Source organism: Palaemon carinicauda, chromosome 31, assembly GCF_036898095.1.
Source record: "Palaemon carinicauda isolate YSFRI2023 chromosome 31, ASM3689809v2, whole genome shotgun sequence".
NCBI classification, from domain to species: domain Eukaryota; kingdom Metazoa; phylum Arthropoda; class Malacostraca; order Decapoda; family Palaemonidae; genus Palaemon; species Palaemon carinicauda.
The window spans coordinates 40,767,838-40,794,859 of record NC_090755.1 but is presented as its reverse complement, the minus strand read 5'-3'; the positions used below and the strand labels follow the sequence as shown (position 1 = coordinate 40,794,859).

Here is a 27,022-nt window from a genome sequence, read left to right as displayed (position 1 = left end):
AGCCTCTACATTACTATCTACAGCAATGTCAGAAAACAAGTCTACTTCGGAAGGATCTTAATCCCAACACTCCTGCAACTGCAGCAGCAATTGTCAAACACATAATTGACAATCATAATACCCTCTTAACCTTTCTCTGCAGCTACCCTCCACCGAGATAACGTTGCAACAACGCCAACGAGCAATCTAATCGCCAATTGAAGAGAAACCTCCTTATCCCCTTGCAATTTCTATGTTGGGAGCAGAACGATTGTTGCCGGCTGAGGTCAACAACTCGTACTCCTTATAAGGAGACAGTTTTGATTTCCCGTCCTGTTTACAGCTTGGAAATGGGATCGGAGTCGTCGGCAGTCTTTTTGACTTCCAACATATCTTTCTCTCCTCTCAGCCAATCTCCCTTGCTGTAATCAGAACGGGTGCTGGGGGTTGAGGGTAATAACTCATACTCCTTGTAAGGAGACAGTTTTGCCTTCCCGTCCTCTCTTCAACGTTCAAGATGGAAACGGAGCCGCCAGCGGTCTTTTTGGTATCCTGCATCTTTTTCACCTTCAATCTCTCTTTTCCTAGTTCAGGCATCTTTCCCAACCACCTTTGAAAGTCTCAATAAATAGAATCATAAGTAACCTTAATTTTTACTTTTTTTTTAATATTCACAGGTACAGGATTTTTTTATTCCATCCTATCTCTACTACTAAAACTGCTACAATTCCCTCCTTCCAGCGCTCTCCCACACAGCTGAAATCTCACACTATCCCTCTATCTCACAACTTAAGCTTAAACCACTATGAAGTTTTTCACTTCACCTATATCAACATCTCCAACTAAAACTTTTCAACTCCTTCCCGAGCTCTCCTACTTATCGGAATTTACTACTATAATTCTTTTTTTCTAACTAAGACTGGAGCCCGTGGGCTCATGGGAAGGAATCCCCTTCCCACAGTCAATTACTTCTTTCTCAAAACAACCCATCACAACCCAAAACCTATCCCAATATTCTAAAATAAATGTTGCAGAATATCCCCCATCCCAACTACCTATCCCAATATATCCTACCAAAACACCTACGGGCTGCAAGATTGCAAAAGCCCGTGTCTGGCCAAAAGGGCCAGGCAATCTTCAACAACAACAAGATCCACAAGATGTGTCGACACTAGTCAGTAAATAGAGAAAAGTAAATGTATTTCTTTGGTTATGCTGAAAACCAGTGGCTATTCTAGGGGAGATGCTTGGAAGGGCCACGGCCCTTCCAGTTTTTCAGCTGGCCCCCATGTTGGTCCCCAGGTTTTTTTTTTTTTTTGCATATCATTTTTTTAAATTCTACACGCACTCATACACACACACACACACACACACATATAAATATATATATATATATATATATATATATATATATATATATATATATATATATATATATATATATATATATATATATATATATATATATATATAGGTAAATACTACAGTGGTACTGACCGTGCCACACTATCACACGTATCATACATGTCAATCTGCTACTACTAACTCTCATACCATCTTACTACCCCGTCAGTCCTCATTACTCAGTCTGGTTTTGAATATTGATATAGTGGTTTTCGATCACTGATTGGAATATTACTGTCGCCTCAATCACCACTTTCAGGATATATGCCTCTGTATTACGGACTTGCGGTGTTATGATGGACAGAAGAGTTGGTGTGGTGTTATTGATGATACTGAGTAACTCGTGGTGAGGCATAGGATAATAATTGAATGATCAATAACCCGTCTCTAAGCTGGTCTGTTTACCTTACTTCTGTTCCTTATTCCAGCAGTACATTGAAAATATAGCGTTAGTGATCAAGTGTCTGTGTTATTTATAACACTACCGAATGCACGATCCTTATAACGAGAAGGTGAAAATTGAGTGTTTGAGTGTATGTGACTGTGTCAACAGTGTCTTGTAAACTATATAGTGCTAGCGACCTCTTGATCCTTATGACAATTAGGTGGAAATAGAGTGTGTAACTGTTTGGGTGTCTGTATCCTGTACTGTATAGTAACTTGCGAGTGTGTGATTCTTCTAACTTACAGTTGAAAAGTGGGTGTATGTATTGTATATGCTGTATACTGAGGAATCTCATGTAAGAGTAGCCTCATACGGTTTCCTCTTATTTTGGTGCTTGGCATCGTTTAAGATCCTATATGTGTTACCCAACCATGTGATTTGAGTCGCCAAGTGCCGCTTTTTATCTCCCTGCACATGGTTGTTGGGTGATAATATGGCTGGCTAAAGTTTGTGGGTGCTCTAATAGACCAGGGAAAGGATACAATGTCTTGACTTTATTTCCTCTTAAACCAGAAAGAACTTCAAAGAAGAAATTTGTAAATATTTACTTTAAGGCCCATAGCGCTTTCAGTGATGCAAAATGCATCAATCGATTTGTTTTAATGAGTAGAATACTAAATCGATACTTGGAAGTCGCAACAGAAAAACGGAAAATTCCTGAAAAAATACATACCTAACTTGGAGAATGATTTGCAAAAACACATTGGCTATAACTTTTCAACTTGACTAAACCTAAAAACTAACATAACTTAAACCGAATAACACTAACTTAAACTAACCTAACCTAATCTAATACAGCTTAATCTAATATAAGCTAGCCTAACTAAAAATAAGATATTTGCTTTTACCTCAAAATCTCCCTTATTTTTCTAGCCCTCCCCACTACTGCATTTTTTTTTAAGTTCGCTGTAGTGAACCAGAGTAAATATTATAATTTTTAATAACTAATCAAGTAGTAATTTTTGATAGGGGAAAGATGTCTTAAAATAATGTTCGTTTCCTGTTACTGACCTTGATATTTTCAAACATGGGTCGCTCTTAAAGTAAATAAATAGGTACCAATTTTTTTTAGGAGTAAATAAAGTTAGTCATGAAGGATGGACGCCAAATCATGCCTCTATATCCTGAAAAATACGTGCACCGTTTAAGTTTCTGCATTTTGCTGGGGTATTACTAATGTGCAGAAGAAATAACCAAGGTTTAAAGGTTTAAAGGCTGCTCATGAATGGCAGATGCAATGAACAGTGCCCAGAAGACTAACTGACCCTATATACACATGATCATTGACCAAGGCCACAGTTCACCCAAGCTAGGACCAAGGACACAGTTCACCTAAGCTAGGACCAAGGAAGGCAGCAATGGCTGATGATGACTCATCAGATAGACCTGTACGCTCACCCAAACACCAAATCCTTAGCTCACAAGGATGGTGAGGTTGCAGCAATCATTGAAACTAACGAGTTTGACGGGACTTGAACCCCAGTCTGGCGATCACCAGTCAGGAACGTTACCACATCGGCCACCACAACCCTTGAATGAATCAATATAAGTATACGAGTATATGCCATATTTACACAAGCTTGAAGGACAGATACCTGTATTTACCAGGTAACAATGGTTAATCTTAGGGGTTTGTAAAAAAAAATTAAGAGAATTTAGATAACAAATCATGGAAATGGATTACTTGTATATACATAGAATACTTTATCCTCAGTGATAAAGGATATGGGTTGTATTTTCAATATCTCATAGTATACAGGTAAAATGCTAATTTTCATATTAGGCTAAATATCTCTGGTTGAGAAAAAACCATTGTGTTCAACACTTTAAGATACTGGTGCAGTGTCTTGATATGCTCAAAAATGCAAATACCTGAAACACAGGCTGAAAAATACAAGACGATTGAGCTTAGTATCAAAAAGAAATTTGGAAAAAAAAAATAGAAAGATGAAGGTCAAAATAATATTTCAGTAGGCCGTGCATTAGGCCTGTATAAATTTTTAAGGACAAAATAAGAAAATACATTAAATCAAAGTGCCTGTTGTATGATTTATAGCTTAAACATTTGAAGATCACAAGCTTGCTGGGATGAGAAATTGATAAGAACTAAGAATCCTTACTTTTGTGGATTAACATGAAAAAAATAAGGCACTTCCGTAGATGAACGTCACATCAAACATCAAGCAAAGTGTTGTCATTAAGAGATTTGTCAGAAGACAACTTTTATGACATTTTATCGTACTTGTGCTGTGTGAATTTTATATTTTCCTGTGCACGTGAAAATTATTAAATATGTTGACTCCTTCAAGCTTTGTTTTTTTTTTCATGACATCCCTATGCATTTGACAGAAATTTTATCAAACTAGAGGAAAGCATGGAGAAATTTGTAATTAGTCAAAAGCGCAGTGAATGTAATACAGCAAGCCTAGAAAATGAAGCTGATAAACATGCTAAGTAGTCAAAGGTAGACTGTGATTTTGAAAGTACTGCTGATTCTGCAGAATCAAGCTTATCACATGATCATCCAACAAAGAAACGGTAAAAAGGATAATGCTGGACCTGCTGACATCTCTCAATCTGCTTCGGAGAGTCCCATTTAGTTACACTTGAAAGAGTATTCAAAACATTCCGAAGGAAAGTCTCATGCTCGTTCTTATGTGGGTGCTATGTTTGACAAATACGAATGAGCAAAATATTCTGAAGAACGCGGAAGTTTTTTTTTTTTTTCATGCATGTACTTTGCACCACCAGCCTATGACAATGCAGATTAAGCATTCATAAAGAAGGGCTTCCGACGAGGTGACAATAGAAGAAACACTATAGAAAAGATGGTTCAATTGAAAAACACATTTCCTCACAGCGCCATGAATCTGACTATCAACGAAATAAAGTTGATAAAACATCAGTTGCTCAGTGTATAAGTGAGACATACCAAAAGAAATTTTGTGAAGATCGTCATCACATAAAGACATTAGGTGAAATAATGTAGAAAAATATGTATTTTTCTTTTAATTTTACTAGTTATTAAAGAAAAAAAAATATTCATTATCACTACGGCATCAGTATTAAAGCACTTTACCTATGTAATTACTTAATTAGTCAATTTTAGAATTAAAATAAATTTTATAAATAGCTTTTCTCGTCTAATCCTTTTAAATGGTTACTGCCGTAAACAAACCACCAATTTTGATGCGGAAAATTTTTCTTGATTTACTGAGTGACAGAGAACCAGGAGAGTACCTGTCAAGAACTTAACAACTTCAGTCTTCAATAGAAGTTCCAGTCATACTTACAGCGGATTACTATTTGAAGTTATTTAGTGACCTATGGATCTTATCATTTGCATCACGATCATGTGCTACGCAAATATGGAATAATTCTATCAAAATACCATTGGACCCGGACCTGCCAAAGGAGAACCTGCCTACCTATCTCCTAAATTACACTATAAACAAGGTAAGAGAAAAGATTTTTTTCTTTGTTTTTAAACTCTCCAGATCTTGATTTATATTCCTGCAGCTTTAATCGATGCTTAAGTGATAAGTGTGTTATTACCTATACTTACCCAAATTATACATACCTTGCCTATACTTACCTTACATACTTATTTATACGTTTAGTTACTTTGTTTGTTTGTATTTCATTAATCAATTTACTATTTAATTGTATTGAATTGTTTGTTTTTATCATTATTTTGACGTTTTGTTTACTGGGATAGAAATATACTTTACATTTTATTTAGTTTATTTTTGGGCTGTTATCTCATTGGGGTAGTGGCGTCCGATTCTGTTCATACATGAAATCTCAAGATTTCCTCTTGTTCACTATTTCAGATGTGCTTGTATACTTTCGGATTCATTTCATTGGCCTCCAGATGATGCAGCCCAAGTACTCACTTTCTATCCTTACGGTTCTCGTCAAGTGTTTGTTTCTCGTTTAAAAGTTTATTTTTTTGATTCGATTATATACATTACAATTAAATTCATTGTAACTTATACTATATTATTTAAAATATCCTATGTTAACTTATAAATTTAATGAGTTACCTTATCATTAAATTCTGTATAAAACCTCATTTTTATACATGGCGACCGTGACAGGATCTGGAAGTTGAGTGGGTTGCTGTGTTTCCCGGAGGTAGGTTTAGGGTCCATGGTGATAATTTACATAAAAATTACTTTAAGTTACTTTTTGTGACTACTATTTATACACTTCTGCTTGTATCAGTACTGCTATTTATTCTTTTACTATGGTCTGTTGTTATTGTTACTTATATATTAGTCAAGATGACTGAACTGAAGAGATTAATAACTTCTCGGAAGTTTGTAAGAATTATGTTTGTCGTCCGCGGGTGTGGATGTGTGTTTTGATGCTCTGCATCGAAACTGGCTTTAAACGGAATCATTGTGTATCTCGTTGTTTATACTATGAAAAATCTCTTTGTGGTTGTTTGCTAGTATTGATATTAGTGAAATATAGTGTTAAAAATCAGTGGTTTCCTTGTATGTGAGGTCTGTAGTGGAAGGCTTGACACAGCATTTTTGTGTTGGGGCGGGGCTACTTGAAAAGTCATTGAAAAATGACTCAATATGCCCTTCTCTAAAAAACGAAAAGAAAAACTTAATCCCGTGAATGATTTTGATCTATTTGTGACTGAAATCGACATGGTACTCCAAGGAAAAGAGGAAAATATAATGGCAGCAACTAATGAAGAATGGGATGACGGAGGCAATCATGGCATGTGTGGGCACTGTGAGACCTCTGTCGCTGATGGGATACAATGCGATGAATGCCGAAGATGTTACCATGATGAAGAAGCTTGCTCTAATTTAAGGGATGGTACAAGTAATCTTTTACAAAACAGGAACATCATTTATAAATGTACAAGATGTGTCGAGACTGCAAATCCCAATGGTTCATGGGCCAGGCAATCATGGGAAGACATGATGAGACTAAGCATCAACATAGAAGAGATGAAGGTAAATGTACAACAACAGATGTCTGGTTTTATGGATATGATAACTGCTCAATACACTGATATGCGTCAAGAAATTGTTGAGCTGAAAGAGAAACTTATGGAATACGAACAAGAGAATGTGACCAAGACCACATATGCAAGCAAGTTGAAATCAAGAAACACTTTGGTTATAAAATCTACGGAGGAAAATACGAAGGCTTCAGAGATCAAGAAAACTATCATGAAGAAGATAACCATGAATGTCGAACAGGTCAAAACCTCTAAACAAGGCCACTTGGTAGTTAATTTTGCTGATAAAGCTGGGTTAGAAAAGGCTAAAAATAACTTAGAAGAGGTCAAGAATGACATTAAGGTAGAAGTAGATAAAAAGGATCTACTTAAACCGAAGATCAAGGTCTGCAATATTTATGAAAATGAAGATGATATAATTGCCAGTGTAATGGAGAAGAATGAATGGTTGAATGATATATGTGAAAATGAAGAGGACTTTAAATTGATCAGGAAGTTCAAATCAAGACAAAGCGGTAAATTACATGTCATAAAGTGTAGTCCAACTATCAGGAAAGTCTTCCGTAGAAGGGATGATAGAGTATATACCACGCTTGGAGGATGCTGCAAAATTTATGATTCCTACAATGTATTTCAGTGTTATAAATGCCAGGAATTTGGTCATACTGCCGAAAATTGTAGCAAGACTCAGGTATGTGCCAAGTGTAGCCAGGATCATCGAACCACGGATTGTACTGTAAATACGTTAAAGTGTCATAACTGCACAGTGAGGAATTACAATGATACGATTCATAAGACATATGATGATAACTGTAAAGTATACAAGGAGGAGCTTACCAGGATAAAAAATAGAACCGATCATGGAGTCTAGCCCATTGGTTAAGTGTGGTCTGATAAATATTCAATCGGTGGGGAATAAAACCATAAAGATTAGAAATCTTATTAACGAAATGGAATTAGAATTATGCTTATTAACGGAAACTTGGTTGCAGGGAAATATTAGTGACAACTCAAAGATTCAGGAGATGACGCCGTGTACTCACGATTTCTACCACGTACCAAGAAAGGACAAAACTGGAGAAGGAGTGGGTGTCTTTGTGTCGAAAACCTTCTCTAGGGTTTCTATCATGAATGAAATAGTATTTGAAACGTTTGAATATATCTGTTTAAAACTGACAAGAAACAATAAGGTATTGAATATATCATTATATAGACCACCAGGGAGTAATATGAGGAAATTCATTGGAGAATTTAGTATTCTTGTGGGTGTGGTGGACGATATTAAAAATACATTAATTGGTGGTGACTTTAATTGTTGGGTAGATGATGAAAACGATTATAAGACTAAAGAACTCAAGGAAGTATTTGAGATGTTTAATTTAATAAACAGTGTTTCGGTATCAACGTCAGTAGGTGGTCATACACTCGACTTGGTCATATGTGGAAAAGACTTAGACCTAATAAAAAACCTTGAAGTGGAACCAGACTTTGAGATCTCAAAAACACATAAACTCAACACTTTTGATGTTAATATAAATTGCACCAGAGTATTGAAAAAATGGATCACATATAGGGAACGGGAAAATTTTGATGCTGAGAATTTTATTGAAGCTAGTGCAGCGCAAATGTCTTGTGAGAACACACAATGTGAACACATGGTAGACAGAGAATGTGTTGGGTGTTATACCAAGAAATACAACGACAATTTTGGAAAAATGTACGATACCATGTGTCCCATAAAGAACAAACAAATAGTTGTACGCGAAAATGTTAGATGGTATAATAGTGAGCTATTAAAGGCAAAAAGACACAGACGTAAGATGGAAGGTAGATGGAAAAGAGCCAAATCCTCACAAGCCAGAAATCTATACAATAAGGCCTGAAATAACTATAACATCCTGTTAGAAAAAAACAAAAAGAAAATTCTACAACGGAGAATGTAAAAAAACCAATAACATGAGGGACTTTCACAAAAACCTTGATGATTTGATGGGATTAAAGAAAAAATATGTCTTGCCTGACAATGTTTGTGGAGAGAGATTTGCTATCTTCTTCAATGAAAAAAATTATAAAATCTATAGAGGTTTCCCCCAAAATCACTTGGAAGGACAGTCAGCTATGCCAGTGAAGGAGGGAAAGAAGTTAATAAAATTTAAGGAAATAAATATGTGCGACTTGTTAAAAGTTATAAGAGAGACGAAGAATACATATTGTGGAAACGACCCTTTCCCAAACAGTTCAATAAGTGAAGCTCCAAACAAGCAAGTTGTATATAATATTTACCTGAACATAATTGACCTAAGTATATCACAATCCTGTTTTCCTAGCTGTGAAAAAACTGCGTTGATCAAACCAATTTACAAAGGAAAAGGTGATGTAAACGAGCTAAATTCATATAGGCCTATTTCAAATTTATCCTACATGTCAAAGCTTATTGAAAAAGTCATAAGTGAGCAATTATGGGCGCATATTGATGAGTTAGAGGTATTCCCGGAAAATCAATCGGCCTATAGAGCTAAACTACCTTATACTCAATAATGAATGATATGATAGGTCTTCTTGATGAGGGAAAGTGTGGAATTTTGATGATGTTAGATCTTAGTGCTGCTTTTGACACTGTTGTGCACGAGTACTTACTTGACGACTTAAAGTCTATTGGAGTAACTGAGGAAGCACTGAAATTTTTGCGAAGTTACTTAGTGAACAGGAAGACTATTGTAGAAGTTTCTGGAAACCGATCCAATGAGAGAATTCTTATGAAGGGTGTACCACAGGGTAGTGTTCTGGGCCCTATCTTGTTCAACATATATACTACCGAGCTATCACACATCTTGAAAAAACAAAAAGTGGGCTTTAAACTATATGCAGATGATATTCAGTTTGACCTCTCAATTTCAACAACACAAGATACAGAGAAGAAAATTTATGAGATAATGACTGAAATAAAAATATGGATGCAGAGGAAAAAGCTCAAATTAAATGATGATAAAACAGAATGTATGTTTTTTGGCACAAAGGTGGCTTTGAAGAATTACCAATTAATTCAAAGTATAAAAATTGGTGATGCTGATCTTGGGATTGTGCCTGTTGTGAAAAATTTGGGTGTACTGATAGATTGTAATTTGTCAATGAGGGACCAAATTGTGAACACAGTGAAAGTGTGTAACTATCACCTGAGAAACATAGCGTTTATTAGAAAATATTTAACAGAGGGCAGTACAAAAATTTTAGTGATGAGTCATGTAATATCAAGGCTTGATTATTGCAATTCTCTGTACTACAAATTGCCCAATACACTACTAAGAAAGCTTCAAAGTGTGCAAAACCAGGCGGCTAGACTGATAAAAGGCATTAAACTAAGGGAGAGAATAACTCCTGCATTGATCGATCTACATTGGTTACCTGTTAAGGCTAGAATTTAATTTAAAATTTGCTTGTTGACTCACAAAGCACTTACAAGTGATAAGCCTAAATATCTTCGTGATTGCTTGGTCCCCTACACTGAAGCTACCAGCGCCGCTGTAAGAGTTAGACATGTTGATGATCCACATAGACTATTTGAAATTAGTGTGAATCATGCAATAGGAGGAAGAACGTTCAGTTATGCTGCACCGAGACTCTTTAACGACCTTCCACTCGATGTCAAGAATACCAATAATGTGGCAGCTTTCAAGAAAAACCTGAAGACTTATCTTTTTAGAAAGTGTTATAATAGTGACCTGAAAACTATTAAGCCTGAATACAAATGCTAGCGAAATAACTGATAACGATACAGAGCAAAATATTAACTGGAAAGAAATTATTTTTTCACACATCAAGGCACGCCTGAACAGACCTTTAGTGTCTGATGGAGAGCGAGAAATAAACCCGTAAAAGTAAGTAAGTCTGTTACGGAGTCGTTTAATCGACGTGATCAGTTCATCTTACTTGAAGCTTCAGATAAGCTAGCACTTGAGTCTAAGTTGACGGACAACATGGCACGTTTGAAGGAATTGGATCTTCAAATACAGGGTATAAAATGGAGTTCTGAAGAAAACGAAAGTGAACTGATGGAGGAATTGGAGGCCTGTGAAAATTATCAAGACAAACTACGTTCGTCTTTATTTAAGCTCCAATCACCTGTACCGACTACACCATCACCCCCAACTCCAGCTCTTCCCCTTTTGAAGAGACCAACGGCTCCTTTACCTCGATACTCTGGTCAAGAGAACGAAGATCTAACCAAATTTCTATCTCAGTTTGAGGCAGTTATCAACAGGTATGAATACTCTGACTACGAAAAGCTTTTACTCCTAAAGCAGCAGATAACTGGAAGAGCCTTGGGTTTGATAGATTCCTTGGAGTCTTATAACCAAGGATATACTAAAGCAAAAGAGCTCTTAGAAAAGGCACTTGCTTCTCCAGACGTTCAGAAATTCAGCACCACAAGCAGCTATCTGAGCTAAACTTGGACAAATGTGATGACCCATTGGAATATGTATCCAAAGTTAAAGGTATAATAGAGAATGTCCGTAAGTTGAATGTTACTATTGATTATATTTTGCAATACTTTGTATGGACAGGTCTGAATGAAAAGTTCAGGGGTTTACTGATAAATATTACTAACCATACATGGCCTTCAATTGAAGAGATTAGTGATAATTTCTTCACTGCCTGCACAAGATACAATCACCATAAGAAGAAAGTGAAAGTAACAGATCATTCTGTGGATATGGCAATAAATGTGAACTTCACACCAGAGGGAACTAGTGGAGTTACTGCCAAATGTTATCCATGCTCCTTGTGTTGCACAGTCCAGGAAAAGGCTAGCCATAACATCAGAGATTGTACGAACTTTATTTCTTCTGTTTCCAAAGTGGAGAAATTGAAGAGTATCGATGGATGTACTAGATGTGGCCTGTAAATTGCAAAGGTTTTCATTGGAATTACTTGTGTACTCATCCAGGGGAAAATCAATCCAATGACATTGCTCCAAAGAATCTGGACCTTAACAAGAAAAAGTTCCATGAAAAAAACAAGGACAAGAAAGACACAAAGGCTAAAACTCCTGCGGAAAGATCCCAGAATAACATTACTACTATTACAGAGGCTTTGAATAACTCAAGTGAGGGAGATACGATTCTTCCAACCTTCACGTGTAACATAAGTGGATCCAATGTGCGTTGTATGAAAGACAGTGGATGTCAATCCAATTTTATATCTGAAGAGTTGGCCAGCAAATTTAATCTACCAGTCATACGAGAGAGTATTAAACTTACTGTGAATGGTATCAATGTCCATAGAAGTTATGACACCAAAATTGTTGAGGTGGAAATGAAATTTGACAGGGATTCAAGAGTCATTTATGCATTGTTCCTTCCAAATATAAATATATATTACTTTGAATCTTCCCAAGTTAAACAGAGTTGTGAATGGATTTCTGTAAAAAGGATATAAATTGGCAGATGCAAGACTTTTGGATGGTTCAGAAGATATTTCTTATATTCAGCTTATTTTGGGATCAAAATCCAGCTATTGCAAACCTGAGACAGAAATTGTATTCGAAGAGAAATCTATATATTCAAGAACTCCTCATGGTGTATTGTTAAAGGGAGCAACTGAGACTATTTTACATGATCTGCCTCATTTACCATATGCCCCTGAAGTCTCGTTGTCTTCCTACATTTTGATAACTAATAGAACCCCAGACTACCTGCCCTCAGAAGAAGCTAAGTTTTATCAAACATTTAATATAGATTTTGGTAAAATCGAAAATAAAGATGAATCATTTGTTTCGGAAGGAGAGGATGATGAAGTCGGTGGGTTAGTTGATATTGACAAGGATATACTTGATTCTGTTTGTGACCAAGCATTACATAGAGAGACTTCAATGTACTCTGAAACTGTTGAAATCCATACTCAGTTGGTCAATTACGTTTTAGAGAAAACTACAAGGAATAGTGAAGGGAGGCTGGTGTACTGAAATTCCAAATGGAATTTGTATTTTCTTTTTTATTATATATTATATTTTGTTTTATATTATATTTTGTTTAAAGTAGCATGGTCACTGGAAGACAGTTAGCTTAGTTTTAAGTATCTAACTACCCCCTTGGTTGTTAACAGCTCACTGCCTTCCTGCGGCCGTTTCTGGTTTTAACCTAACCAGCCACTAATGCTTTGCTTTCTTCCTGAGGTTGACGGAAACTTTAAGACAGTTACGAAGGAGCATTCCATCGCTAAGGGTCTTGTAACTCGAGCTCCTATTCTTGATATAAGAATACACTTTGTACAGCTACACAGTTAACGTGACAAGAACATTTTCTACATGTCCTTTGAAGTGACGAAGAGTATTATCGCCATGTAAACTTCTGTGTAATCCCGACCAGGAAGAAGCTTTCTTTCATCGCAACCCATCTCTACACGTACTTCGCCTTCGTCCCAGGATGATATCGGTGGGTCTGTAAAACTCAGGGGGAGTTTTTTTTTATGTCAGTCCGAAATCATTTAGAGGGATAATGCCATCCCATTTAAATTTGACTTCCAATTATCATCGCTTACTTTTTTCAATGTTATATTTTTTCATACCTTTCAATTTAGTAACGAGTTCGTACCCTTTTCAGTTTTGTAACGACTTCGTACCCTTTAAAGGGATATCATAAATTGTACTTCGTGGACTCCAGTTTGGACTATGGGTTTATATTTATTTACATAAGATTTCCAAGGTATGCAACTTGCCAAGTGTTATAACGTGCTTCACATAATAATTTGATTTTTATATGTATTTTTATGATCGTTGTGTAGTATGTAATTTGACATTTGGTAATATTTAAGGTATTTGGAAGAAGCTGAATTACTGCGGTTCCCCCTTGCCTCACGATGTTCAACTTTGTGTATTAGCTGCCGCATCAGCAACTGGATGAATTAGGATATTTATCAAATACAATAAATTACTTAATTTTTTTTCACATTTTAATTATCCTTATTTAATTCCTGGTGTTTGTAAATTAAAATTCAGCGTATGGCGACCGTGACAGGATTTAGCATTATAGGTTAGGTACGTGATACAGAACGTGAATTGCGGTGTGTTCGAGGTTTCTTCCTGGAAGGGGTTGTTATAATTTGCTTATTTCTTTAATCGATTTTTTGCTGTTCAAGAAGAGTTCAGTATACCTTTTTTACGATTCCGTAAGCGAGTTTTTTGTTTACTTGGCAATTGATTTAAAGTTCTTGTTAACCATTTATGCGGTTCATATTTTGTTTATCCCTTTGCGAATAATTTAGTGCGCATTTGAGTGCTCCTATTTCTCGCGTTATTTTGAGCTTTTTGCTTCGTAATAACGTTATTTGTAATAAGTTGTGTTTACTATTTTGTTTAGAAAATTTACGTTGGGTATTGCATTAATATACTTATTATATATATATTGGTGCTTGTTTGTTTATTTGTAGTTGTGTATTGTATTAATCATACTTTTTATATATTTTGGTGCCTGTTTTTGTAGTCATAATGGCTGAATTGGTAGTGCTAATTGGTCAGCGTAAGATTATTAGGAAGAAGGTTACAGATTGTGCCAACTGTTCCTCGCAGTACCCTTCATTAGATAATACTGCTAAAGTATCTGAACGAGGTGTTCTCCTGGATTATAGGAAGCGATTAAGTGACTTGGATTCTAAAATACAGACTCTAAAATTTTCAGGGGAATTTAGAGAGGAGGATTTGGAAGCTGAGCTTTCAGCGTGTCAGTCTTACCATGATAAGATTTCAGGTATTTTGCCTTTGTTGGATGTAAGTGTAAGTGCTGGAAGCCCTCAACTTTCATTAACTACTGATATTGCTAGGAGTCTTTTGAGGCAACCCACTGCCCCTCTACCCAAATTCCAAAGTAAGGAAGGTGAGGATTTTTTGAAATTCAATAGAGAATTTGAAACTACGACCCAGAGTTTTAATTATCCAGACAGGGACTTGCTCTTACTTTTGAAACAACAAGTAGAAGGTAGGGCTAAATGTTTACTTGGCTCATTGGAGGCCGACAAACAAAGTTATAACGATGCCAAAGACTTATTGACTAAGGCATTTGTCTCGACTGAATTACGAAAATCGGCTGTAATTAAGAAATTAACTTGTCTAAATCTCAAAGAAGGAGAGGACCCTTTTGTCTTCTTTTCAGAACTTAGAAATATAGTCGAAAATTTCAAATATTTGCATATTGATGTTGAGGAGGTTGTTAGATATTTTGTTTGGTCTGCAATGAATGATAGATTTAAGTCTCATCTGGTTCATATCACTAATGTGACTCATCCATCATTTCAGCAAATTGTAGATAATTTCTTTACAGCATGTGAAAGGTATGAACAGGGTCAGACGAAAGGTAAATTGTCTGTCAGGGATAAAGTTGTAACTCATTCAAAGCCATTACAGGCAAAGACTAGTACCATGGCTCTTAAAACTAAGACTGTTCCCGCCAAAGCTTGTAATTTTTGTTCCAAGGTCGGTATTTCTGACAATGATCATTTAAGTTATAAGTGTACTAAGTATGCTACCCCTTCTGATAAAATTTCTTTATTAAATTTGCATAAAGGTTGTGTAAAATGTGGTAATTTTAATCATTTTACTAAAGCATGCAAGTTCAGATTTCGAAGACCCTGTTCACATTGTTCGCAGTATCACATGGAGTATCTTTGTGGGAAACTTAGTCCTGACAGGTGTAATAGTAAAGAAGAGTCTTCCAAGGAAGCAAGCAGTGGGATAGCAGTATTGCCAAATGTTACCACAGGTTCAGTTCTCCCTACTTTCACATTTTGTGTAAATGGTCAAAATAAGCTTTACAGGGGTCTTAAGGATTCAGGGTCACATAATACTTTTATATCTAGCAAGTTAGCTTCCTCTTGTAATTTAAAGTCTTTGACTAGCAATGTTAAACTTACTGTGAAAGGGTTTAATGGTCAAAAGGAATATTCTACTAGTCTTGTTGAAGTTCCTATAAAGCTGGGGAATGAAATCTTTGCTATTTCTGCTTTAGTTGTACCCTCTATAAACCTCCAATTAAATTTACCTTGTCTTGGTCAGGTAGTTAGTGTAATGCAGAGTAAAAATTTTGTATTTGCTGACAAGTTTTTATCAGCCAGTTCTCAGGGCATTGATGACATTCAGCTTTTGTTAGGAGTAGATTTTTCACATTGTCTTTTGGGAAAAGATGTAGTGATAGGGAGTCCTAATTCATCTGTTTATATTGAGACTACTTTAGGAATAATGCTTATGGGGAATGTTGATAGGTTCCTAATTAATCTTACTTCACTTAATGGTAAAGACAGTTTAGCCTCGAAACCACTGGGGGGCGAAAATTCTAATGCTGAAAAAGGTACATATTATAATATCCCTTGCCATTCTTATTTTCTAGCTACTACTGTATCTATTAATGATGAATTTAACGAGCTCAATGACATGACGACAAATTGTTCATTCACTGTCCTTAACGATAAAGGAACTATTATTGATAGGAAACTGCAAGAAGCAACTGATCAAATCCTGAATATGGAGAGCCAATTTTATTTGAACTATGATCAGAAAGTTTATAGTGACGAATCTAATCAGCTCAATAACTCTCTCGTGGATTACACTTTGAGAAATTTGCACACGAGAAGTGATGGGCGTATAGTTGTTCCCTTGTTATGGAATGGAAAGGTATCACACCTTCTTTCGAGAAATGAGTCTCTTTCCAAGGCTATTCTTCAATCTAATTTTAAAAAGTTACTTCGTAAGAAAGGTTCCTTACAGTTGGTGGATAACTGCATAAAGGAGCAATTAAATATGGGAATTATTGAACCAATTTTTGACTTGGATGTATTTAAGGCTGAATACCCTAACTATTCATTCTTACCTCATATGCCAGTTTTTAAACCAGAAAGGGAAACTACGAAATGTCGCATAGTGTTTCTTTCTAATTTGCAGGAATCCTATAAGAAACTGTCATTGTCACATAATCAATGTATGTATGCTGGGCCTAACATAAATCAAAAGCTTTCATCTGCATTTCTTAATATTAGGTTTGATGAAAAAATTTTAATTTTTGATTTGAAAAAAGCTTTCAATATGTTGGCTTTAAGTGAAATTGATCAGTCTAGACTATTGTTCTTTTGGTTTCGGAATGTTAGCGCAGGTGATTACACTCCCGTTGCTTATAAAAATGTCAGGCTTTCATTTGGACTTCGGTGTAGCCCATTTCTTTTGATGACTTCATTGTATTATATGTTAATTTTAACTTCCAGTAATGATTCAAGGATTGATGAACTGAAGAAACTTATTTATGCCTTAATATATATGGATAATGGTGCTATTACCATGAACAGCTCTGATGACCTAAGGTGGGCCTATAAGCAGTTAGATGACATATTCAGACCCTTTAAATTTGAAACTCAGCAGCTGATAACCAATGATATTGATCTGCAGTCTGACATAGATCAGTCAGTTCTTACTCCTGAAGTCAATAAATTGTTTGGGCTTGAATGGAACAGACTTTCGGATGATATTTTCACTAGGCCAATTAACCTTGACCCAGGAGCTAACACTAAAAGATTAATTCTTAGGTCCATTGCCTCCCAGTTTGACATTTTTGGTTTCAACTTGCCTTTATTTAACCGATGTAGGATTTATATGCATAATTTGCAGTGTCAAAAGGGTTTGAATTGGGATCAGACTCTTAACAGTCAACAGCTCAAAGACTGGAGGAATATCTGTAGGCAATGTAATTCATCGCCCCCTCTCAAAGTAACTCGGTTTGTGGGTCGAAGGGATGGTGAGTATAATATAATTGTTTTTACCGATGCCAGTTGTGACATATATGGGTGTGTCATTTATCTACTGAATGTTGAGTCTGGCAAACTTACCTTTGTTAATGCTAAAAATCGGTTGGTTAATACCCAATTGAAAGGTAAATCCATACCATCTTTAGAGATCCACGCCATTAATTTAGGAGTTGAGCAATCTATTGATCTTTATTTGGATCTTGCTGGTCCCAGTTGCATAAAACCTATAAAGATGACAAAGATTTGTCTTTTTTCAGATTCTTCTTGTGCCCTGCAATGGTTAATAAGTTCTTCTCTTCAACTTAAGAAAATGAACCAATGTTCTACTTTTGTAATGAACAGAATCTATAGCATACAAAAACTTTGTGAAACATATCCGGTTCAATTTGGGTTTATTAATGGCAAGGAAAATCCTGCAGATATGGTAACCAGGTGCACATCATATAAATTGTTGATGAAATCTTGTTTTCTTTCAGGCCCGGACCTGACTAATATTCGGGCACCTGACATGCAGTTCACTATTCCTAAAGAGGGTTATCTTTCAGGAAATTACTTGAATATTTCTAATGTTCCTTTAGTTAAGAGAGAATGCTTGGTTAATATTTCAGATTTTTCAGATTTCAGAAGACTGGTTTTGCTGTACCGTCGGTGTATAATATGCATATACAAATGGAAGGCTAAAGTGAGAAGGGAAGTTAAGGTACAAGAAAAGAATTTTTTCTCTTTAGCTATTGTCCATTTGATTTTATATGATCAACAAAATCACTTTGCTGATGTTTTAGAACATTTTTCCAAAGACTTTACTGCAGTAAAGGATATACCAGGTATAGTTTCTCAGTTGAATGTGTTTGTTGATAACGATGGCATTTTGAGGGTGAAGAGCAAATTTAAGAATGAGAAAAAATTTCCTATTCTATTATCTAGGGACAGCCATTTGACTAAGTTAATTATACTTGATATTCATCATAAATTAGCTCATTCTGGGTGCTATGCTGTTCTTGCTGAACTCAGAAGACACTATTTTATTCCTAGAAATTTTTCTTTGGTAAAAAGGATTTTGAGGCAATGTGTTCACTGCAAAAGATTTAACGCAAGACCTGTTAATTTAAATCAAAATTGTTACAGGGAATTCAGGGAAGACCCACCAGCTGTACCTTTCGGCAATATTTTCATTGATTATATTGGTCCTTTTACAGTTAAGCTGGAGAAAGAAAATGTTAAGGTATGGCTATTATGTTTTACTTGCACTTGGTCTCGTGCAGTTAATTTGAAAATTTGCAGAACACTTAGTGTGCCTGATTTTCTTAGGGCATTTTCTATTCATTGCTTCGAATTTGGCATTCCACAGTTGTGCATTAGTGACCTAGGGTCACAAATAGTTGCAGGAGCTAATGTTATAACTTCATTTTTGAATGATCCCCACACTCAATTGTATTTTGAGGAGAGAGGTGTTAAACCTTTGACTTTTCAACAGTATTTTAAAGGGTGTAGTCAGTTAGGCTCCATGGTCGAGGTTTGTGTCAAGTTAACAAAGAGGCTTTTATATGGGTCCATCAAGAACAATATTCTTTCTTTCTTTGATTTTGAGTTTACTGTATGTCAAGTTGTCCACTTGGTAAACAAACGGCCAATATCTTTTAAAGAGGCTCTTAGGGATAGTGCAGCGGAAGACCTTCCTGAACCAATAACTCCCGAAATGTTAATAAGAGGGTATGAGCTTTCTTCCCTCAATATCATTCCAGATTTATCACCTTTACCTGAGGATAAAGAATTTGTTCCTTGTAGAACTACTAATGAATTTGAACAGTTGTCTAAAATTAGGAGTAAACTTTTAGATATTTACCATCATGAGTTTTTGCAAACCCTTTTAAGCCAGGCGATTGATAGAAAGGGTAGATATCTCCCTGTAACTCATCATCCTCTAAAACCAGGTGACATTGTTTTAATTAAGGAAGATAATACGAAGATTAACAACTATCCTCTAGGTCGAATAAAGGAAACTTTCACAAATGATATTGGGGAAACTACACATGCAAAAGTTTTCAAAGGCCGTACCAGACAAGTTTGTAAACTCCATGTTAATAATCTGATACCTTATCTTTCTTTACATGATGATGTGGACTTTAAGCCAAATAATTTGCACAACATTGACAAATTATCACCAGCTTCTGAAAGGCCTAAAAGAAAGGCTGCTGTGGAAAGCCGGAGGAAAACATCTGAAATGTTGAATTTATAAAATGATAAACTTAAATTTGTATGTAGTGTAAATAATTTATTTGGTAAATCCAAAAAATCTTTTTGGATTCGTTCCCCTGCAGTGTACTGAAATTCCAAATGGAATTTGCATTTTCTTTTTTATTATATATTATATTTTGTTTTATATTAAATTTTGTTTAAAGTAGCATGGTCACTGGAAGACAGTTAGCTTAGTTTCAAGTATTTAACTACCCCCTTGGTTGTTAACAGCTCACTGCCTTCCTGCAGCCGTTTCTGGTTTTAACCTAACCAGCCACTAATGCTTTGCTTTCTTCCTGAGGTTGACGGAAACTTTAAGACAGTTACGAAGGAGCATTCTATCGCTAAGGGTCTTGTAACTCGAGCTCCTATTCTTGATATAAGAATACACTTTGTACAGCTACACAGTTAACGTGACAAGAACATTTTCTACATGTCCTTTGAAGTGACGAAGAGTATTATCGCCATGTAAACTTCTGTGTAATCCCGACCAGGAAGAAGCTTTCTTTCATCGCAACCCATCTCTACACGTACTTCGCCTTCGTCCCAGGATGATATCGGTGGGTCTGTAAAACTCAGGGGGAGTTTTTTTTTTTTATGTCAGTCCGAAATCATTTAGAGGGATAATGCCATCCCATTTAAATTTGACTTCCAATTATCATCGCTTACTTTTTTCAATGTTATATTTTTTCATACCTTTCAATTTAGTAACGAGTTCGTACCCTTTTCAGTTTTGTAACGACTTCGTACCCTTTAAAGGGATATCATAAATTGTACTTCGTGGACTCCAGTTTGGACTAGGGGTTTATATTTATTTACATAAGATTTCCAAGGTATGCAACTTGCCAAGTGTTATAACGTGCTTCACATAATAATTTGATTTTTATATGTATTTTTATGATCGTTGTGTAGTATGTAATTTGACATTTGGTAATATTTAAGGTATTTGGAAGAAGCTGAATTACTGCGGTTCCCCCTTGCCTCACGATGTTCAACTTTGTGTATTAGCTGCCGCATCAGCAACTGGATGAATTAGGATATTTATCAAATACAATAAATTAATTTTTTTTTCACATTTTAATTATCCTTATTTAATTCCTGGTGTTTGTAAATTAAAATTCAGCGTAGCTGGTGATACCATTACTCTGAAACCCTAGAGTTTCTCACCTTTTTGGACATAACTTCAATATATCAGAGAAAATACTGTCAAATTTGCAAAGAAAATTGCAAGGAAATTTAGACGATAAACTGAAGAAGATAAATATGGTATTTAAAGAGCAAGCAGATGCTGGTATAATTGAGAGAATTGAAAATCTTGATCAATTCAACAAGGAGCATCCAGAGTCTAGTTTCATGCCTTTTATGGGCATTTTTAAGCCTGATCGTGAGACCACAAAATGTAGAGTTGTGTTCCTATCCGATTTGAGTGACAAAGGAAGTATGAATCACAATCAAACTATGCATGCAGGTCCAACATTAAATCAGAAACTCTCCACTTCCATTGTCAATTTGAGGTTCGGAAGCAAATTATGTTGCTTTGATATAAAGAAGGCATTCAACAATATAGGTCTTGAGGAAGTCAACCAAAATCGCCTTTGTTTTTTGTGGTTTAGAAATCTTGAAGAGGGAGATTTTTCAATTATTGGCTATAAGAATAGTAGACTTCCTTTTGGACTTAGATGTTCACCTGCATTATTAATGCTTGGGTTATACAAGAAATTGATAATGGATTCTACCAATGATTCTTTTCCATTGATGAAACTCAAGAGAACCATTTATCAGTTGTCTTATATGGACAACTGTGCATTTACGGCAGAAACGTCAGAGTGTTTGTTGTGGATGTATACAATGTTGGAGGATATTTTCAGTCCATATAAGTTTTCACTTCAGCAGTTTTTGTCAAATGACATATCATTACAGAAAGAAATTGACAAAGTTCAGGAAACAGAGACTCCGACATAAAGTAAACTGCTGGGACTTGAGTGGGATCGAATGAGTGATTCATTGTCTACAAAACCCATACAAATGGATATAAATTCATCAACAAAAAGACAAGTTTTATCTACTATAGCTTCACAGTTCGATCTTCTTAATTTCAATGGACCTATACTGAATCGAGCCAGATTGTTTCTACACAGATTGCAGTGTAGACCAGAACTAGATTAGGATGAAAAGCTTATTGCTCCTTTGATCAATGAATGGAAGAATATCTGCAAGCAGGCCAATTCTGCACCTTCTGTAGAGTTCCCACGGAATTTTGGTGTTCGTACTGACAAATATAAATTGGTTGGGTTTGCTGATAGTAGTAAGGTTCTGTTTGGCACTGCAGTGTATCTGTATAACATAAATACAAATAAGATATACTTTATTTTAGCAAGAAATAAACTGGTAAGTAGACAATTGGAGTCAAAATCCATACCAAGCTTAGAATTATAAGCTCTTGCATTAACTGTTGAAACTGTAAAGGATTTGAAGAATAAACTTTCAGGATTTGGTTGCATTGATCCTATTGAGATAGTTGGATATGAAGTCTACTCTGACAGTTTGGTGGTACTGACCTGGCTGCAGTCTTACGCCTTGAAACTTGACAAACTACAAAAAAAGCAACCCTTTATACACAATAGGTTAGAGTATATCAATAAGCTGTGTGAAGATTCATGTATGAGATTTTCTTTTGTGTCTGGAGAAGACAATCCAGCAGACTGCATCACCAGACCTTTATCCTTTAGGCAGCTGATAAAAACAAACTATATAGCTGGTCCTAAGTTCATTACAGAGAGCGAAAGCAATGTGATGTGTAGTGATAGCACATTATCTTTCATTATACCTGGATTATTTAAACCAAAACTAATGCATAAAGTTGAGACAAATTGTGGTAGTGCTTGTTCACCTCAGCATGTGGGCTCGGACCATCTTTTCTCTTTTAATAGGGTTTCTAGTTTTGAGAAGGCTGTGAGAGTGTATGTGGTAGTGCTCAGGTTCTGCAGCATTTTAAAATCTAAGTATAAAGTAAACATCCAGCTCTAGATCATTTTGAAGTTGAAGATGAAGGCTTTAACTTTTATGAAGAAGCTTGTAGGCAGATTATAATCAGGGATCAACATATTCACTTCCCAGATATCTTTGATTATTTTCACTCAAAACAGAAACAGTTGAAGAATCTGCCTAACATTGTTGCACAGTTGAACTTGTTTCTTGATTCGGATGGCATGGGGAGGGTAAAGATTAAATGCCGAAGATTGAGGGAAGTGCAACATCTTAACAAATTCAACTATCCTTTACTAATATCTAAGGACAGTATATTGGTTCCCCTGATTATAAAAGAATTACATGCAAAGCTCTTGCATGCTGGTTGTTATCCTTTGTTGGCAGAACTTAGAAGAAAATTTTAGATTACCCATATATACTCGGCTGTGAAGAAAGTTCTGTCAAACTGCATTACTTGTAAGAGATTAAATGAGAGGGTAATTAAACTAAATCAAAGTCATTACCCAGAGTTCAGAATTAATCCTGAATACATACCGTACAGGCAGATTTTCATTGATCATATGGGTCCATTTAAAATAAAGAATGATCAAGGAAATACTGTCAAGGTATGGTTGTTATGTATTATGTGTCTATGGTCTCGGGCTATTAACTCGAAAATTTGTATGGATTTAACTTCAGAGGAATTTATTAGAGCATTACAACTTCATACATATGAATTTGGCATTCCCTCCTTATGTATATCTGATTTGGGATCGCAATTCGTTGCTGGTGCAAATAAGGTCTCTAGTTTCTTGAGCGATTACGAGACTAATGCATATTTACAGGAATATGGAATTGAATCCTTTAAATTTGAGCATTATTACAAAGGATGTAATCAACTCGGCTCGTTAGTAGAGACTTGTGGGAAACTTACTAAGCGCTTATTATTTGGAGCAATACACAATAATGTTCTTCCCCTTTGGGATTTTGATTTTATTGTTCACAAAACTATACATTTGGTGAACAGAAGGCCAATTTCATTTAAAGAGTCTCTTAGGGACTCTTCAGGAGAGAGCATTCCAGAAATCATTACCCCGGAGATGTTGATTCATGGCAGAGAATTTGTTTCCATCAATATAATCCCTCAATTACAAGGCCCAACAGATGCCGATTCAGAATTCAATGCAGATCAGATTCCTTCATCATTACTGAAACTACAAAATGTACGACATAATCTTATTAAAATATACAATGAAGAATTTGTTGGGAATCTGATATATCAAGCCGTGAATAAAAAAGACCGATACAAGCCCGTTCAACATAAGGAACTTAAAGTTGGAGATAAAGTACTTCTGAAAGAAACCCTTAGCTAAACCCAGTAATTATCCAATGGGACACATTAAGGAAATTGTAAAAAATATAAACAATGAAGTTACGGCTGGGAAAGTCTTTAAAGGGAAAACCGGAGAAATATTGAAAAGGCACTCTAGTTTTATAATTCCTCTTTTTTTCAGTCCCAAGTGATGATGAGAAGCAAGGTGTACCAGACACTAAGAATATTCCTATTGTATCCTCACGTCCTAAAAGAAAAGCAGCAGACACTAAGAATATTCATATTGTATCATCACGTCCTAAAAGAAAAGCAGCAGACACTGAGAATATTCATATTGTATCATCACGTCCTAAAAGAAAAGCAGCAGACACTAAGAATATTCATATTGTATCATCACGTCCTGAAAGAAAAGCAGCTATACAGGGGGCTGCCATAATTCACCAAATTTTGGCTGAATCTGATTAGGGATTTTTCATTACTGTTAATATAGTTTTATTTGGATTCCGTGGGTTGGTTTTTATTTTTGGGTAATTTTCATGTAAATACATTTACATTACATACTTTTGATTTCATACTAAATCAAAATCTCTCTGGAGTGTAGAAAAATATGTATTTTTCTTTTAATTTTACTAGTTATTTAAAGAAAAAATATGTATTATCACTAAGGCATCAGTATTAAAGCACTTTACCTATGTAATTACTTAATTAGTCAATTTTAGAATTAACGTAAATTTTATAAACAGCTTTTCTCGTCTAATCCTTTTAAATGGTTACTGCCGTAAACAAACCACCAATTTTGATGCGGAAAATTTTTTCTTGGTTTACTGAGTGACGGAGAATCAGGAGAGTACCTGTCAAGAATTTAACGACTTCAGTCTTCAATAGAAGTTCCAGTCATACTTACAGCGGATTAATCTTTGAAGTTATTTAGTGACCTATTGATCTTATCATTTGCATCACGATCATGTGCTACGCAAATATGGAATAATTCTTTCAAAATACCATTGGACCCGGACCTGCCAAAGGAGAACCCGCCTACCTATCTCCTAAATTACACTATAAACAAGGTAAGAGAAAAGCTATTTTTTCTTTGTTTTTAAACTGTCCAGATCTTGATTTATATTCCTGCAGCTTTAATCGATGCTTATGTGATAAGTGTGTTATTATCTATACTTACCCAAATTATACATACCTTACCTATACTTACCTTACATACTTATTTATACGTCTAGTTACTTTGTTTGTTTGTATTTCATTAATCAATTTACTATTTAATTGTATTGAATTGTTTGTTTTTATTATTATTTTGACGTTTTGTTTACTGGGATAGAAATATAATTCATATTTTACTTAGTTTATTTTTGGGCTGTTATCTCATTGGGGTAGTTGCGTCCGATTCTGTTCATACATGAAATCTCAAGATTTCCTCTTGTTCACTATTTCAGATGTGCTTTTATACTTTCAGATTCATTTCATTGGCCTCCGGATGATGCAGCCCAAGTACTCACTTTCTATCCTTACGGTTTTCGTCAAGTGTTTGTTTCTCGTTCAAAAGTTTATTTTTTTGATTCGATTATATACATTACAATTAAATTCATTGTAACTTATACTTTATTATTTAAAATATCCTATATTAACTTATAAATTTAATGAGTTACCTTATCATTAAATTCTGTATAAAAACCTAATTTTTATACAAATAATCCTGTTGACAGTAACACAAGACATTTACCAGATAGGACATAAAGATGGTTATGTTGAACTGAATCCGAGAAATGTTCGGAAGTTCCCCAGCTTCTATAGTAAACAAGACTATTAAAGGTGATAAAGTCAGAAATAGTCCAAATAAAGAAAAATTGACTAGTTCTGCAATACAAAATGAGAGTATTGACACACTTGCAAATATGGTGAGGAAAGAAATTGCCGAAAAAGTTAGGTCACGTCATCAGTTTTCTGTACAAGTTGATAAAGTCTAGGATGTTAGTAAAGCAGAGCTGCTGTTATTAGTTGTTAGATTTTATGATGAATTAGTAAATTGTATTGAAGAATGTTTCCTTCATTTCTCTCCGATATACTTGTTTGATGCTATGTCTATTACAGATATAATCTTGAAAAAATTTGGACCAATTCGGGATAGATTACAAATCTTCTCTTGAAGTCTTAGGATTTGATGAAGCATCAGTGATGATTGGAGGGATCAGTGGTGTTCAGGAACGAATTCATGATACAGCCCCTTTCTGCGTATTATATACACTGCTATGAACATAGGCCTAATTTAGTGTTGATATATGTTGCAAAGTATGTGCCGTAAGTTGCGGAATTCATTTGTGTGCTTGAAAAACTTTATATCTTTGCTAGTAAGTCTGTAGTTCACGAGAAATCCATTTTGATACAGCATGATACAAGGTGGTGGTGTCGGGCCACCACATGTGAAAATGATTTACTTCGTCTGGAATTTATGATGAAACTTTTGGAGGAAAATTCTGCGAACAACATTGGAGCTTGAGCTGTATCAGCACGTGGATTACTAGCCCAGACTGATGAAGAGTTTGTTATTTATTGCATTTCTTTCCAGATATTTTTGGAATTAACAATCTACATGATAAAAAAAAAAACACTTAAGAAAAACAGCAAAACCAACATCATCATTCCATGAAGATCTATTTGATGCACGTAACTCTGACTTGAATAGCCATTATTCTGAGAAGGTCAATGAACTCTACAGGAAATTATGTTTTGCACTAACAACTACAATAACGGATAAAGAAACCCAAGAATCTAGATGAATTTATCATGTTTGAAACATATGGTCATAGATCTTAAGATCCAATTGTTGTGCAGCACATCAAGATCTATGAAATCCTAGACCGTTTGATTCATGAATTAGACTGTG

General features: G+C 35.3%; 2 protein-coding genes and 1 pseudogene across 2 annotated transcripts; all 3 read left to right on the top strand.

The window, feature by feature from the left end:
* Window positions 1-12,901: 12,901 nt before the first annotated feature.
* LOC137624696 (uncharacterized) lies at window positions 12,902-17,248 on the top strand. The gene is made up of 4 exons (XM_068355650.1): window positions 12,902-13,516; window positions 13,626-16,295; window positions 17,058-17,153; window positions 17,239-17,248. The coding sequence occupies exons 2-4, from the start codon at window positions 14,299-14,301 to the stop codon at window positions 17,246-17,248; spliced, it is 2,103 nt and encodes a 700-aa protein (XP_068211751.1). The 5' UTR covers window positions 12,902-13,516; window positions 13,626-14,298.
* A 3,844-nt stretch (window positions 17,249-21,092) lies between these two features.
* Window positions 21,093-21,791, top strand: LOC137624695 (uncharacterized). The gene has a single exon (XM_068355649.1). The coding sequence runs from the start codon at window positions 21,093-21,095 to the stop codon at window positions 21,789-21,791; it is 699 nt and encodes a 232-aa protein (XP_068211750.1).
* A 4,113-nt stretch (window positions 21,792-25,904) lies between these two features.
* LOC137624694 (uncharacterized) lies at window positions 25,905-26,635 on the top strand (annotated as a pseudogene).
* Window positions 26,636-27,022: the final 387 nt, after the last annotated feature.

What these genes read in the sequence shown, in the direction of transcription:
- LOC137624696 (XM_068355650.1), top strand. Translation starts at nt 14,299, where the DNA reads ATGGCTGAATTGGTAGTGCTAATTGGTCAGCGTAAGATTATTAGGAAG. An exon ending in ACTATTATTGATAGGAAACT is followed by an intron (nt 16,296 to 17,057) that starts GCAAGAAGCAAC and finishes TTTAACTTCCAG; the next exon opens with TAATGATTCAAGGATTGATG.
- LOC137624695 (XM_068355649.1), top strand. Translation starts at nt 21,093, where the DNA reads ATGGTATTTAAAGAGCAAGCAGATGCTGGTATAATTGAGAGAATTGAA.